At 52.5% G+C, this 16,428-nt stretch overlaps 1 protein-coding gene across 4 annotated transcripts in view; it reads left to right on the top strand.

The window, feature by feature from the left end:
• Positions 1-8,751: 8,751 nt before the first annotated feature.
• Positions 8,752-16,428, top strand: part of BCAS4 (breast carcinoma amplified sequence 4) — a 57,747-nt gene continuing 50,070 nt past the window's right edge. For all 4 annotated transcript variants that reach the window (XR_013814189.1, XM_079784117.1, XM_079784116.1 and 1 more), the window contains exon 1: positions 8,752-9,424. Coding sequence is in view for 3 of the 4 variants with exons in the window: in XM_079784117.1 (XP_079640243.1) it covers positions 9,245-9,424 (180 nt within the window). In the remaining variant the exon portion in view is untranslated. The remainder of the gene's footprint in view (positions 9,425-16,428) is intronic.

Below are 16,428 nucleotides of genomic sequence, written 5' to 3'. Positions count from 1 at the left end.
CACACACATATACACAACTTTTAACTAGTTGATTTTAAATTGGGAATATGCATCTACACACACACACACACACACACACACACACACAAATCTGGTCTGCCTGCATGTGAAATTAAACTGGTGCACACATACACAAAATGCCAGACAATGCCTGAAAATAATTGCAGGCAAATCTCAGCCCAAAAATGGCCATGGTAATAATTTTTCAGTCGCCCCGTGGGAGGCAACAGTAACCCCTTTGCAACAAAACCTTTGCAATTCAGTTGTGACCCATGAGGGCTTCTCTAGTGAGCTGCCCTTCCCCCACCCCCTGGGCGCCTTGGCTGGCATTCACAGGGCCTGTGCCCAGTGGGCCTGGCATGCGCCTCCAACAGCCAAGCACACGGGGCCAGGGGAGCGCGAGGGAATGAACGGTAAAGGGAGGAGAGCCAGGAGAGGAGGCAGGGTGGCTGGGAAGGTGGCCAAATGGCTCAAGGCTGAATGGGCGACCTCAGCTCCTGACAGCTCCTCACATATCCTCGCCTCCGTTCCCACTCGCTGCATGGATACCAGGGGAGCACAAAAGCCCTTTGCCCCGGCGTCCCCGAGAACTCGCCAACGTTCGTTCTTAAAACCACGAGTCACGTAGAGCAAGACGCTCAGGGTTTTGAGGGATGACACATTGGGTGCAGAAGGTGAGATCGCCGTGCCATCCGTTAATCGGGGTGTGAAGCTGACGTTCCTTGCCAAGTTGACCCCTGATTTTCATCATGGTTAGTTCTTCCACTTCAGAAGGGTTTGTGTTTGAATGTTTGTGGCTGTCCTGGGGGAAGGAACGATGACAAGGCTGATCCTGCTTATGATGGGGGTATGTTCTTTCTTTCCTCTTTTAGCTGCGGGGAGACAAATAATGGTTAAGGGTGGATGAAATATTTAACAGTGGCCATACATAATTTATTCCGGAGCCAATGCCCATTTCCAGCCCACTGGTTTGCTCGCAATTAGAGCTTCTCAGAACGTCGAACCCCCCTGTCTCCTTGGCAAACTGACATTGTGCTTGTTTCTACTCTTTCCTCCCTAAGGCTCGTTGGCTCTACATTTTCCTGCCCAAGTCCTCCTTCCTGGATGCTGCTTTCATCAACAGGCAACAAAAGTAAAAAGTTGGAAGCAACTTTTTCATATGCAGATTCATTTCTGGGCCCAGGGTTTACTCTGAGCTTCAGAGACATACTTTGGAAAGGAGAAAAATATCTGTGTATAGAAATGTTGTTGAGGAAAAGTAGACTGCTTATGTGTCCGGTGAAGTAATATATGATTTCAGAAGACATTTTAGGGGGAAAAAGTATATACAAGAAAAAAGCCACCTCCAGCCCTAACTGGTTTGGCTCAGTGGATAGAGTGTCAGCCTGCGGACTGACGGGTCCCAGGTTCGATTCCGGTCAAGGGCATGTACCTTGGTTGCGGGCACATCCCCAGGGGGAGGTGTGCAGGAGGCAGCTGATCGATGTTTCTCACTCATCGATGTTTCTAACTCTCAATCCCTCTCCCTTCCTCTCTGTAAGAAATCAATAAAATATATATTTTTTAAAAGCCACCTCCAAAAACCACTGTTCAGAGATAAACACTCATGTTTTTTTGGTCCCTGTGCATATCAAGATATATTGCCTAATGCGTATTTGGACAAAAGCAGGATCACCGCCTCCATGTAAATTATTCTGAAGTCTGCGTTCTTCAGAGGAGAACATATTGTGAATGTCTTTGCTCTGTGTTTCTCACGGCTTCATCGCATCACTGTACAGACGAACCAGCGTTTTCTGTCACCCATCCCCTACCGTAGGCTGCTTCCATTTTTTTTTTTCATGACTATAAACAGTGCTGTGGTGAACAGCTTTTAAACACATCCTTCTGTACTTTGCAACCAACCTGAGCGTCCATCAGCGGAGGAATGCATAAGCCAACTGTGGCACACCCATAAAATGGAATATCATTGGGTTGCCAAAAGGAATGAAACACTGGTATGTGCCACAACATGGTTGAACCTTGAAGACGGAGTGAAAGAACTCAGACACAAATGTTAGTTAGGGAAGAGAAAAATCTATAAGAACAGAAAGTATTAGTGGCTGGGAGTGGAGGGAGATGGGAGTGATGGCTAAGGAGCGGGGGGGGGGGGGGGAGGGGGGTTGGTCGCTTTTTTGGGCGATAAAAATGTTCTGAAGTTGATTGTGGTGCTGGTTGTACAAATCTGTGAACATACTTGGATGGTTGCACCATTCTCTAAATATAGTGTACCACTGAATTGTGCACTTTACATAGGTGACTTATATGGCGTATGAGTCATATCTTAACAGTCTGTACAGGTTGACCTTTTGCCCAAAGCAGAAAATCATCTATTCTATACCATCTGCGTGTGCCAGTTCTGTCTGGGAGGTGGCAGTCCGACTCTGCTTGAATTGTCCCATCCGTGGGGACTCACTGCTTGGAGAGCTGTCTGGTCAGGAGTTTGGGTATGGTTACCGGGTCCTTGGCTCAGGGTCTCTTTTTCCCCCATCAACTCAGCAGAAATTCATTGGTGGGGTAACACCTGACATGAGGTTTATCTTACATAATCCAGGCTTTCTCCAAGCAAAACAGCTCCAGCTCCTTCACATTGTCATCAGATGACGTGACTTTATTGTCCACTTGTCTCACAGACATTTATCGAATACCTACTTGGTGACAAATACCTGGCCTGGCAGTTTAATCGATTATATTACTTATCTGGCCATCTAATCTACCTTCCCTTGAAAACATTCAACTTTGACAATATTCCACTTATAATGTAATACGTATTTTTTGAGCACTCACTTTCTGCCAGACAATGTTTAAGGCGCTTTACATAGATTATCTCATTGAATCTTATCAGCAACCATAATGAAGTTGTATTATGCCACTTTACTGATGCGGAAATTCAGGCCAGAGAAGTTAAGTAATTTCATCAAGGTCACACAGCCGAGGTGCATCCTAGGTGAGGAGCCAGATCTCAAGCTCAGACACTTTGCCTCTGGAGTCCCTGTAGTTGGCCACTATGCCTTGCTCCCTCCCAGTGCTACCCTCTGTGCCCAGCAGGGGGCACCAGGGCCCAGAGCACATTTCACTTTTACTTCTTTGTACAGAGTTTTGTATTTTTTAGTTAAAGCATCTTCACTCTCATTTACTTTTTAGCAGGTGTGTTATTTCATTGCCTTAAGTTGGACTCAAAGCCGATTTAAAAATTCTCTGTCATGTGAATTGCTGAAGACAGGATTTCTCACATGCTCACAAAGAAAATCCTTTTTTTTTTCTTTTTTTCCCTTTTGCCAGGTTTCATTGTGTTTGCTTTTGGCCACTGTTAAAACCAGAGGCCCCTCTCAGCTTTTTGTTTGCTGCTGCTATGACTGCAGGTTTCACTGAGGGCAGTATCTCCTTTATGGAGTGCCTACTGTATACATAACACCGAGGGCAGTATCTCCTTTATGGAGTGCCTACTGTATACATAACACCGAACCATGTAGTCCAAGGACAGGAAAGGGCCTTCGAGGCCTAGTGAAACAGAGGTACAGTTTCCTGAAGCAAGAAAGCAAATCTATTCCCATGTCCCGAATAGTCTGAAGCATACTGTTTTCACTAGGGCACTTACCTACTTTCTAACATCTCCTGACATAATTCGATCCATCTCAATTCGATATAACAGAACGAGCCTGTGCATTCTTTTTCTCTCCCACCAATTCAGCAGAGATTCATTGGCAGGGCAAAACCTGAGCTGAATGGCATGAGGTTTGTGTAAGGCCTGTATTCAGTTCATGTAGGGTGAATGGACACACAATTTGCTAAGAAACACTAAGTTTGCTGGCAGGATGCTGCCCGCCCTAGAGGTGTTAACACTGTAAAACCCAGAGTTCTCACTCAGACACAAGTCTGTCCCCAGTGGTTTTGCATGAGGGGTGGTGGGCAGTAGTGCTCAGGGCACTGCGAGCTCTTGTGAGCATGTACAGGAAGCACTAAGCTCAGACCTCGGAACCTAAGTCCTGTCCCTCAGACCTCCTTGTTTGGGGCAGTATTTTCCATCCCGCATCTGTTTATTTTTGTTTGTTTTATTGTTGTTGCTTTTTGTTTTTGTTAATCCGCACCCAAAGTGATTTCTATTGATTTTTAGAAAGAGTGGGAGGGAGGAGGAGAGACAGAGAGAAAGAAATATCGATGTGAGAGAGACACATTGGCTGTCTCCTGCACGTGCCCTGATCGGGGTTGGGGATTGAGCCTGCAACAGAGAAATGTGCCCTTGGCCGGAATAGAACCTGGGACCTTTCAGTTCATCGGCCGATGCTCTATCCATTGAGCCAAACTGGCTAGGGCTGTTTATTTTTTTAACATGTTTATTTTATTTATTTTAGAGATAGAGGAAGCGAGAGGGGTAGAGAGATAGAAACATCACTGATTGGCTGCTTGCTGGGAATCAAGCCCGAAACCCCGGCCATGTGCCCTGACTGGGCATCAAACCATCATCTCTTGGTTCATGGGTCGATGCTCAACCACTGAGCTACACTGACCGGGCCATCCAGCATCTGTTTAGAGGGGCCCACATTTCAGTATCTGGGCTGGGGGGGGGGGGGGGGGGGGCAAGCACTCTTCTCTTCTCTTCCTTCTCAAGACCAAAGCTAAACGTTGACATGGATGGAACCCTTTGAACCTTGACCCTTGGCCTCCTGCTTCCAAAGCGGCAGGCCCTCTCTGTAGCTGTTGTGGAAGAGGGCGGAGTCGAGAAAAACTGATCAGATTACTCGGGAGAATGACAAGCTTTCCTTTACAGGGAAAGAACAGCAAGGGGCGCTGTTGCTGCTTCCTGTACTTAGCGATTGTTTCAGAATCGTGATAGAAACGTGCGTTAAAACCTGGCTTTCCACGATGCTTCTAGGAAGGTGGGCTGTGTTCTGAGTTTCGCTGGTGGGGAACAGAGAGGCGAAGCAGGGGAGTGGCTTCACATTTTAGAGACACGTGTGCTGAGGATTTGGCGCAAAGGCAGCCTCCTGGACTCCGATATCCATCCCCCAACACATGCACCAGACTTTTCCTTTGTCCTCCAGGGACTTGCTGTCTGGTCATGAAATGACAACTTAGCAGAAGGGGGTGGGGGGGTGGTATCGGAAGGCAAGCTTAAAGGGCATATCTGTTTGGGGGTCAGAAAAAGGCTGTTGGAAAGAGACCCGGAAGGCCAGTGGAGGGCAGGGAGGGCGGTCAGCTCCGGGCAGCAGGGGCATCCAGACGGGAAAAGATGGATGTAGATGTGGAGCCGGGCAGACCTGGGCATGTTCAGGGGATCACAGAGTCAGAGCCTCAGATATCTTCAGGGACCAACAGGCCAGTGGCAGACTGGGCCAGGGGGGGGGGAGACTGGGGCAAACTGGGCAGCTCCCGACCTGGCCACGTGTTACCAGGCCAGAGCAGGCCCGCTGCTTCCTGACCCCTCCTTCCTTTTCGAGAGAAGCCACACGTCTGAATGTCCATGTGAACCATGGACTGAGAGCTTATGAACAACAGGCGTTTATTGTTGACAGTTCTGGAGGCTGGGAAGTCCAAGACCCTGGCACTGGCAGGCTTCCTGGTCGCAGACAGACAACTTGTCACTGTCCTCACACAGCAGAAGGGGAGGGGAGCGATCTTGGGGCCTCTTCTATAAGGGCCTTAATCTCATTTAGAAGGCTCCACCCTCATGGCCTGATCGCCTCCCAAGGCCCCACCTCCTAATCCCACCACTCTGGGGAGGGGTGCAGTTCCACATATTAATCTGGGGGCGTGCACACCGTCAGTCCACAGCAGCAGGCTGCGTGGCAGGGCCAGGACTTGGGAGAGACCAGCCGAAGCCCAGGGCACGTAAGGCAAGGAGACCCTCAGTCCTGGGTGCCAGCCCTGAGAGGGAGGCCCCGCACCGTTTGTGCTCTAAGTGCCTCCTCCCTGGGCTCCCATGTGCAAGTTAGGGTTCAAAGAGCAAAGCAGTGAGAGACATGTTGGCAAGATAGGCTAGGTCTTTGAACTTCACTGGGTGGGCACGGGGAGCCACTGAAGAGTGATGAAGATGACCGTCCTGTGCTGTGGGAGGCAGTGAAGATGTGGGCTGGGAAGGGCTTTCCTAATAGGCCAGGCTGGAGCTAGGGAGGCGGCCTCAGGAACCCAAAGGGGTTTGGTTATCTTGTAGGGAGGTTCTAGGATCAGATTGTCCAAGTTCAAATCCCGACTTCTCCATTTACTAGGTATGATCCTGGGCAAGCAATTAACCTCTCCGTGTCTCAGTTTCTTTATCCATAAAATGGGCATCATAGTAGGGCCTGCCTACCTCACAAAGTGGTGGAATTTCAATGAGGTCATCTACGTGAAACGTTGAGAACAGTGCCTGGCACATAGTAGGCCCTCAGAACACGTGAGCAATGCGAACTGATTGGAGGCCAAGGGACCACAGATCCCCAGCTCCGACGAGTTAAGCAAGCCTGGGAACAGTGCAGGTTAGAAGCACCTGTGGGATCTTTTAAACCTCCCCAAACCAAAGCCCCACCCCAGACCAATTAAATCAGTCCCTAGGGTGGGGTCTGGGTATTGTTTTCTGGAAGTTTCCCAGGAGTTCAATGCAGCTGAGCTAGGGAATCATTGCTAATCTAGAACCTGGTGTGCCTGAGGCCCGAGGCAGAGAACTGACCTTGAAAAGACACAGACAGGCAACCATTTTGCAGCAGGAGGTGAAGCCAGACGGAGTGGGGGTGGAAGGCTGAGTGAGCTCGGGGCCCAGCTGGGGGCTTCTAGGGTTCCTGGGGGCCTTGAGGGCCTGGCTGTCACCGGCACCCCAACCCCAGGCTGGGATGAAGGCCGTCCGTACCCTGGGAGGACTACCGAGGAGGAGGCCTGAGCAGCAGCTCTGAGCTGGGCTTGGGCGCCAGGGGGAGCTCGTGGGGACAGCCAGGGCTCCATCCCCGCAGCTGGTTCAAACTGGTTTGGGCAGGGTGCGGCCCAGGCCGGCTGCATTCCGGGCCTCCGGCTTGCAGCCTGCCTCACCGTCTCCCCAAGATCTGGGGGCCCTGGGCAGGGCGCTGGGGCATGGGCCCAGCACACTGAGAGACCGGGAGATTTTTATAAATTCAGTTCTCTTTGTTTAAAATCATTGTTTTGGCCTCCCATGGGATTCCCTAGCCAATGCCAGCAGTAAGAGGGGGCTCCCTAAGTAAGGGTTACTCGCAGACTTCGGTGTGCATGGGACTCAACTGCAGAGCATTTAAAATGCAGGTGCCCAGCTCCCCCGAAGATGCTGAGGCAGAAAGTTGGGACAGGGCTCCGGGCATCTGTATTCTTAGCGAATTGTTTCCAAGGCACACTCACACATTTGGGGGGGGGGGGGGATGACTAGAAACAAAATGACTGTTGGCTAGCCAGCTGGGCCCAGGAATCACTGGGGTGCTTGGGAAGAGGGCAGATCACTTCCCCAGACACCCCCTCTCCAGGGACAGGGCAATCCGTACTTTCAGCTAACACCCCAGGCTTTTTGTTTTGTTTTTAATTGGTCATTTTGGGCATTCAAAAAGTTTAAACATTATAACCAATAACAGCAGGAGAAATAAAATGTTATAACTGAACCCCCTTCTCATATCCCTCCCCAATTTACCCCCACCCCAAAGTACCCACTTTCCTAACTGTGGCACAGCTTTATACTCTCACTCCACATGTCTGGATCCATAAACAATATATAGTGTGCTTTCACATGTTTTTAAAACTTTATGTTAATGGCAGAATGCCCTACCGAGCCTTCTGTAACTCTCTCTCTCTCTCTCTCTCTCTCTCTCTCTCTCTCTCTCTCTCTCTCCCTCCCTCTCTCAGCGTTATGCTTTTGAGATTCATCCATCAGGGGCAGTTTGCTGAGCTCAGTCCTATTTGGCTGATCTGAGGCCACTTGTGGGGTTTTCCATAGGAGAGCCCCAGCCAGCCCGCGGGGTGAGGGTCTGCCCTCCATCCCTGGGCGGGGGGGTGTGTAATGTGGGGAAGGGCTGAGCAGGACGGCCAGGACAGTAATGAACGGCTAAGCGCAGGTTCAGTGAGTTCCTAGCAAATCCTTCTCCTAAGCACCTGAGGCCCAAATCTTTGCCAAGAATTTTCCAGAAAATGACTCTGGCCTCTGAAGGCCTGAATGTTTGGGTGGGGAAGTGGAGAAATTAGCAGTGGGCAGCTGTGCAAGTGGGAATTGTGCGGTGACAAATCACCCAGAAGGCAGACCAAGCCTGTGCTGCCGCCCCCTCCCAACCTAGGGTCATCAGATAAAATATAAATTCAGATTTAATGGGAGGGGGCGAGGGGTGTCCGGTATATTTGTTTGCAACCCTAAGCCCAGCCAAAATTTTTAAAAACGAATTTAATATTTTAAAAGGAAAGTCATAGGAAAAATTAGAACTCCAGACTTCCCCGTATCTCTTTACCTCGCTTAGCACTTTCTTCATTAGCATTGCTGTGGGGGCTGCGCCCCACCCTCTCCAGCCTCTCTAAAGGGTCTAGACAAGCCTCCTATGAATGTTTTTTTTTTTGGGGGGGGGGACCTCAAATTTAGTGCGCTTAAGAATGATCTGGGGAGCTTATTTTAAGCTGCTTCAGGGAGGAAGAGGACCGCCACACCCGCATTCCCTAACTTCCAGGACTCCCCGCCTGGCGCCAAGCAGAAGCAGGAGGAGGACGGGCCGTGGGGGCTGGGCTGGGGGCGGGCCTTCGGTCTGTAAATGAAAGGCTCTTTTAGGACAGCCGTTTCCTATCCTGACTGCACGCGGGATCACCCTTGGAGGTTTAAAAACAGCCGGTGCCCAAGCCCCACCCGCCACGGATTCAGGCTGAATCTGCCTAAGGTGAGGCCTGGCTTCCCGGCTTCTGAGAGCTCCCAGGGCGTCCCAAAGCGCTGCGGGGACTGGGACCCATGCTCCCCCGGATCCCAATGAAAAGGGGCCCTTTACACCTCGGATGTATGTTGGAATCACCTGGCGAACTCCAAAAGTACTGATGTCCAGGTGTCAACCGAGACTGTGTGTGGCCCGAACTCTGGAAGTGTCCCGAGCCCCAGAAGACTGCAATCTGCCGGGGCGTCTGAGAATCTCTTGTTTACCGGCCGGGCGAGGCCGGGCGCAGTGAGCAACGCGCGCCACTGGGTGGCGCTGCCCACTCGGCCCGGCGCTTCGGGAGGCGTGGGCCGCTGCGCGCACCTGACCTGCCTCCGCCAGGCTGGCCGCGGGGCATGCAGCTGGCGGGGGGCGGGGCTCCGAGGCCGGGTCGCGGAGACGGGTTCCCGGGCTGCCTACGCCAGCTGGACCCCGCCGTCCGCCTGATGCTGCTTGCGGACGCCGACCGGCCGGAGCCCATGCGCAGCGGGGCTCGCGAGCTTGCGCTCTTCCTGACCCCCGAGCCCGGGGCCGAGGTAGGGGACGGGGGATGGAGGTGCGGGAGGCAGGTCTTGATGTGGTGGGTCTGGGGCCCGCGCGCCCTGGGGGAGAAGTGTACGGGGGCGGGGCGCCCAGCGCGCGGGTACCCCGACCCGAACTCTCGGCTTCTCCGCAGCATCCTCTCCCACGCGGCGCAGCGGCTCCGGGCCAGGAGGAGGGGCGCGAGGGCTCCCTTTTTTTTGCGAAGCGGTGACTTCCTGGCGCTACCGAGAAATGCGCGGCAGGTCGCGCCCGCTTTCTCTTCCAGCGGACCCCGCCCCGTCCCCCTCGCCCCCCGCTACGCCGACCCCCCACCCCTGGGACCCCCTGGGCTCCCTTCCCCTCGGCCTCCCAGCTCGGGCCGGGACATCGGACCCAGGCCGCTGGGAGCTGCTGCCCCTCCTGGGGCGGACGACCCCTGCCAGGCCCTGGGCGGCTCTGCTCGGAGCCGTTCGCCAGGTGCGGGGAGGAGGCGGGCAGGCTGCCTCTGTGCGCGGGGACGCTCCGGCCTCGGTCCTGTCTGTTGCTAGGAGGGAACATACTTCGTCTCTGCCTGTGCTTTCTATTTTAAACGCACAGAATAAACAGTAGGTCTAAAACTAGACCCTTCTTCATCGGAAGCCAATCTGTTGACGGTGCCGTGAAAAAGTTACTTACCCAAGTTCACCAGGAGTTATTTAGGTGGGCCTAGACATTCTACTCATTCTCTTTTCAAATCTCCAAAGCAGTACGGAAGCATATAAAATAAAGGGTGAGCACCCGCCCGCTTTTCCCTCCCACCCGGACCCTAGGTCCCTGAGACCACCACCAGTGAGAGTTTGGTGTGCACCGTTGCACACATTAAAAATGCATTTACAAATGTGGGTCTGCATATACATAGTGATATATATTTCTTTTTCTAAATCTCCACTGGATACTGTTCTGCAACTTGCTTTTCTCTACTTGAAACAGCTGGACAGTGGGGCGTGACCGCTGGTGCTGTAAGGTACAGGGCTGCTTTTCAGGGTGATGAAAAGGTTCTGCAGTGAGTGGTGATGGTTGCACAACTCGAAGCATTTCCCGAAAACCACCGAGTGGTACACTTTTAAAAGGCTGAATTTTATGGAATGCGAATGATATCTCAAAAATTTTTTTTTGTTAATCCTCACCCAACGATATACTTTTTCCATTGATTTTTAGAGAGAGTGGAAGGGAGGGGGAGAAATAGAGAGAGAGAGACATTGATGTGAGAGAGACACGGCCGTTGGTTGCCCCCAGCCCACTCCCTGACCGGCATTGTCAACCAAGGTACTTGGATCCGTCAGTCCGTGGGCCAGTGCTCTAACCAGACAAAACCGGCTAGGGCTGTTACCTCAATTTTCAAAAACAGCATGTCCAATAGAAATCTAATCTGAGCCACAAATGTGCGCCATCCATGTAATTTTAAATGTTCTGGACCCACAGGATAAAGGAAAAGGAAACAGGTGTGATTAGTTTCAGTTATTTAAAATAATGGTGTAGCCAGTATATCATTTCAACATGTCATCAATGCAAAAAAAATTGAATGAGATTTTTGCATTTTGAAATCAGGTTTTGTTTGTTTGTTTGTTTTGTGTTTTTTTTTTAAAATATACTTTATTGATTTTTTACAGAGAGGAAGGGAGAGGGATAGAGAGTCAGAAACATCGATGAGAGAGAAACATCGATCAGCCACCTCCTGCACACCCCCCAACTGGGGATGTGCCCTCAACCAAGGTACATGCCCTTGACCGGAATCGAACCTGGGACCCTTCAGTCCGCAGGCCGACGCTCTATCCACTGAGCCAGACCGGTTTCGGCTGAAATCAGGTTTTTAATACTGAACTTACAATATATCTCAGTTGTGACCGGCCCACATTTTAAGTGTCCCATAGTCACCTGAGGCGGGTAGGGGCGAGTGATGTAGGTCTGCATCAGTCTTTGCCTTCCTAGTATTCCACGTCCCAGTGACAATTATCCCTATTTCCTGGGCACATACTGTGTGCAGCTGTGTGCCAGCCTCCGTTCGTGGATTGTGGCATTGCCTCCTGGCAGCGACCCAGTGGCTAGGAGGCGGTTATGCCGATGTTATAGCTGAGAAGACTGAGGCCCTTGCCGAATAAGGGGCGTCGGTCCTATGGAGGTGCTGTAACTTATGACCCATGCCCCCAGGGGTGGGCATGGAGGTTGTGTGCAGATTTTTACTGGTTTGAGCAACCTGAGTGTCTTTTTTGTGCTTGCTCTCAGCAGTGAGATGTCCCTGTGCCCGGTGGCTAAACCTCAGCTTCATTTAGTCTCTATTAGGGGCAGCTTTCAAGAGGAGCTGCGTGTACTAACTTCGTTTTCTCACTCAGGGCTGTCTTTAACTGAGACACGGGTTGGCGCGCACTCGTTCGTAAGGGCCTTAATGAAGAGCCCAACTCCCTGTAGCTCTGTGCGGCAATGAACCCACTTAGAGCGCTTGCTGACGTTTATTTACCAAAAGAGGCAGAAACTATCTGAGTTGAGTCCTCTGCAGCTTCTACTTAACAGCTAATTCATTAGCAGGTCCCCGAGCCGCAGCTGTTTGCAGGTGGGCAAGTGAGTGGGAGAAGGGAGGTCTGGTTTGGGAACAGGCCTGGGCAGCAGGCCCCTCCCCCTCTGGCCTTCTCCTGAGTCCACTTTTGGCTTTTAAAGGGAGCCGTGGGAGTGTCAGCCCAGCCCAGTCTAGTCCTAGGAGTGTCCTGTGGTTCCTGGTGAAGTGAACCTGCTTCATTGAACACCTTGACCCCCTACCCTACTATATGCCAAACACGGAGGGAACCACAGCGGTGAAACACACAAGGGCCCTGCCCTCTTAGGACAGGCAGCACGGAACACACACAACCTGTAAATTGTGATGAGTGCTACGGAGAATGTAACGTGGGTGATGTGATAGCGGGCATCTATCTGTGTGCCTGGGAGGCAAGAGGCTTTTCTCTGAGAAAGCCAAGACCTAGTGGTAACCAGAGGAATGTGCTGGGGGAAGAACAGAGACCCAGGATCTAGGTGGGTCACTAGCAGAGGGACCCTGGCCTGGTCTGGGTGAGATCAGGGAGGGCTTCCATGAGGCAGTGTCATTGTAGGCTGAGCCCTGAAGCATGAATAGGAGTTGACTGAGAGGGAGAAGGAAAATATTGCAGGCAGAGGGACCAGAAAGTGCAAAGGCCGTGGGTGGGGTGCAGCAGGTGTTCGGGGCGGAAGAGCGGCAGCAGAAGGGGGCAGTGGGAGATGTGGCTCCTGGCCCACCCGCTGCAGGGGCAGCTGAGGGCCACGTGCTGAGACTGGCTGGCAGGTGAGTGTTTTACTATTTCCAGTGCCCTTGGGGGTTTCTGTCCAACCAGCTTTTGTGTCTTCTACTGTCTCTCTTTTTCTGGTTTGAACTTCCTCTTTTGGGGGAAGTTTCAGGGGGGTTTTCAGAAGCTGCATCAAGGTGGCAGGGAGAGGGGGAGATGTTTGCCTCTTGGGTACCCTGTGACTTACAACAGCGGGGAGCTCAGGGCCCTCCCACATGGCTGAGCACTGATGCCCACGGTGAATTTCTGGTTTCAGAATTCCATTGGGCTCCTACGGCCCACAGATGGGGTTGATGGCCTAGAATGGAAGGAAATGAAGCCAGCCCTTTCTCACACGCAGGATCTTGGCCGAATGAGCAGAGGATGATGGCAGGGAAACCACCTGGGTCCTTGAAAAACACGTGGATTAGATCAGGGATTGATGTGGTTGGTTCAAACCAGAGAGAGCTATTTAAATGGAGAATTGTTACCGTAAAAAAATCCGAGTTTCTCCCTGACCGGTTTGGCTCAGTGGATAGAGCATTGGCCTGCGGACTGAAAGGTCCCAGGTTCGATTCTGGTCAAGGGCATGTACCTGGGTTGTGGGCACATCCCCAGTGGGAGGTGTGCAGGAGGCAGCTGATTGATGTTTCTCTCTCATCAATGTTTCTAACTATCCTCTCCCTTTCCTCTCTGTAAAAAATCAATAAAATATCTTTTTTAAAAATCCGAGTTTCTTGTTTATTTAAAATTATGAAGAGTCTGGTAATCCTAGGTGCATGTTTCCCAGTCGCAGCCCCGTTTGCCACAGTCCCCACTTGTCCCTATCGTCTCCCCTGTGCTGAAGCTGGTATCAGTTGCCATTTGCCCTGGTGCTTGAACTTTTATTTTTCTGTAGTCATGATAAGAGGAGAGGGAACTGTTTCTCCAAACCACGTGTCTGGACTAAAGTAGGTAAACATAAAGATGCCCTTGAGTTTTAAGGACAACGTAGACGAGGCTGTTTCTTTGTGGCAGCAAAGAATATTTTATTGAGTCCAGCCTGCAAACACCGTGTGCCCGTGGGACGCCCCTCCCCCAGGCGTCCCATCCTTGTGCCTTGCGGGTCCCTTTGGGCATTCAGTCCTCACATGCTCAGATTGGGAGCCTGTGGGTCGCGCCGGGCACAGTCTGCTCTGTCTCCAGCTGTCGTTCTGTGTGCGTTTGTTCCTCGGATCTTTATGGCAGACGTGCTGTGTGCTGGGCACTGCGCTGGGCACCGGGGAGAGGCCAGGGAGACAGGTGCAGTGCCTGCCCTCAGGGACTGGCCTGGCAGTCAGAGGAGCAGACTAATAATGATCAGAGTAACTGAACGCTAGGAGACAGCTGAGGGCCGGGATGGAGACGCAGGGAGGACTGGCAGGTGCCACAGGGCCCAGTCCGGAGAGATGAGGAGCTGCCCGAGTGGGAGGACCTCGGTGATCCAGGGGGAGCGCGGGCAGGGCCACACCAGGCCTGGGGCCGTGGGGTGGAGAGTGGATCCGATTCCGGGGTCATGGATAGAAGCCCTGAGCAGGGCGAGCCGTGAGCAGCTTTATGGACTGCAGTCTGGGGTGCTGGAGGAGCAGAGTGGCAGCGGGGGGGCCACTGATGTGCCCGTTGGGTGGACATGGACTCGGCTGACCACACCCCCGAATAGGAACCTTCAGGAGTGTGAGGAGCCAGGCCACCCGGGTGCGTGGAGAGGGTCAGGCTCTGTCGGGGACGTTCCCGTCTCTCCCCTGCTGTGGAAGGAGCCATAGGGTGGCCGCGCTCTGAAGGAGCCATAGGGTGGCCGTGCCGGGAGGGAGAGTCAGCCCGGAGCCTGGGCCAGAGGTCCCCGTCTGGCTGACCCTCAGCGCCCACCGGCCGAAAAGCTTTAGAGCAGACCAGTTCCCACTCATAGAAACGACCCCCGTGCCCATCAGCGCGCTGGTCGCGTGGTGATGCTCCTGCACGGCGGCCAGCTGCCTGCGGCCGAGTCCGCTGTGAACGCCCCAGGGAGAAAGGGAAGAGCGGGAGTTTCACATAAAAACCCAAAGGACTGGCCGCTCCCAAAATGTGGCAGCAGCAGGTGCAGGGCTTCAGTTCAGTGTCCTGGGCCTGGCCTGGGCGGAGTGGACCACGTAGTTTCTAGGCGGGCGCATGTGTGTGTGTGTGTGTGTGTGTGTGTGTGTTTACAGTGTTACTGTGTGATATAATTCTATGCACAGTTCACCTGTGGAAGTGTACAATTGAATGGCTTTTTATATGTTCACAGAGTTGCACAACCATCAGCCACAATCACTTCTAGAACATTTCATTACCCCCAAGAGAAACCCTCTTCCCTAGCTCTCACTCCCCCCAGCCCCTCTAATCAACTTCCTCTCTATATAAATTCATCTTTTCTGGATATTTCATGTATGTTTGTGTTTTAAAGACACTGATAGGCCAGAGGTTTGAAGACCCCATTCAGCCTGTGAACAGGTTTGTTTGGCCGTCATAGTGATTTAAAAATGTTGAGGTTAGTTTTGAACATTTTTGAAATGTCTGGACCATCATTTGTCTTGAACAAAACAGGTTTGGCACATTCCTACCTGGAACAATCCACTGGAGCCAAGTAGTAGCCACCCTCTTTAGGTGGGGCACGGGTCTCCTGTTTGCCACAGTCCCCACCCCTCCCTGCTGTCTCCCTGCCCGGAGTGTCGGCTGCCTCTTGTGCTGCTGTGTTTCGCAGAGAGTCGAAGGGCTCCGTCAGAAGGAGGAAACGGAAAACAAGCAGCGTGCTGAAAGCCCTTCCGGAGCACGGCCCACTCCCCTGTGCTCATCTCCTGCCTGGTTTCAGGGTCTCCCTGAGTGTGGACACCCTGCTAGGGTCCAGGTTACAGTCCTTTCTTTTAAGGATATAGCATCTCACTGAGAGTAACCCAGAAAAATTACCTGACCCTCCTCAGCTTTCATCTCAAGACAGAGAGAGTCTGAGGATTGTTTTCCTCCAGTTTCCAAATGGGGAAACCGAGGCACAGAGCTGGTCGGAGATGTGGGCGGGACCACACAGCAGCCCAGGCTGCTGCTCTCAGGTGGGGCTCCTCCAGGAGAGGGTGTCCTCTTCCTCCTGTCCTTGCTCAGGGCTGTCCTCCCTCCCTCCTTCCTGTCTTCCCTGCAGCGAACATTCATTGAGCGCGGTATTAGCGATCCATGATCCATGATCCATTGTCAGGTGACACACGACCCCAAACGTCAGTAGCTGGAAGCAACAACCATTGCATGGTGCAGGGTTTTGCAGGCTGATGGGGCTCATTCCAGTGGTTCTGCTCCCATGGTGTCGGCTGAGCCTACTTGTGAGCCTGCTGGCTGGAGGCCTGGCCACATCGGAAGGTCAGCTGGGCCTCACTTATACGTCGGGCATCTCAGCCCCCCTCCACGTGGCCTCTCCAGCAGAGTTGTCTGGCCCTCTTCACATGGCCCTTGTCTTCAGAGAGTGACTCGGGTGCTGCAGCGTCTCTTGAGGCCTAGACTCAGAAGTCACAGAGCATTGCTTCTAGCACATTCTATCGGTCAAAGCAAGTCATAGGCCCGGCCAGATTCAGGGGTGGGGAGGAAGGGATCCCACCTCTTCATGGGTAGAGTCATAGTGCACAAAGGTATGTGGGTGGAGGGAGGTGGAGGGCCAGCTTTAGAAACACAAGCACCTACTATGTGCCAGGAGTTGT

This window comes from Cnephaeus nilssonii, assembly GCF_951640355.1.
Source record: "Cnephaeus nilssonii genome assembly, chromosome: 11".
Lineage (NCBI taxonomy): Eukaryota > Metazoa > Chordata > Mammalia > Chiroptera > Vespertilionidae > Cnephaeus > Cnephaeus nilssonii.
Note: the sequence above shows the minus strand (reverse complement) of the source record. Positions and strands in the feature narration are given on the sequence as shown.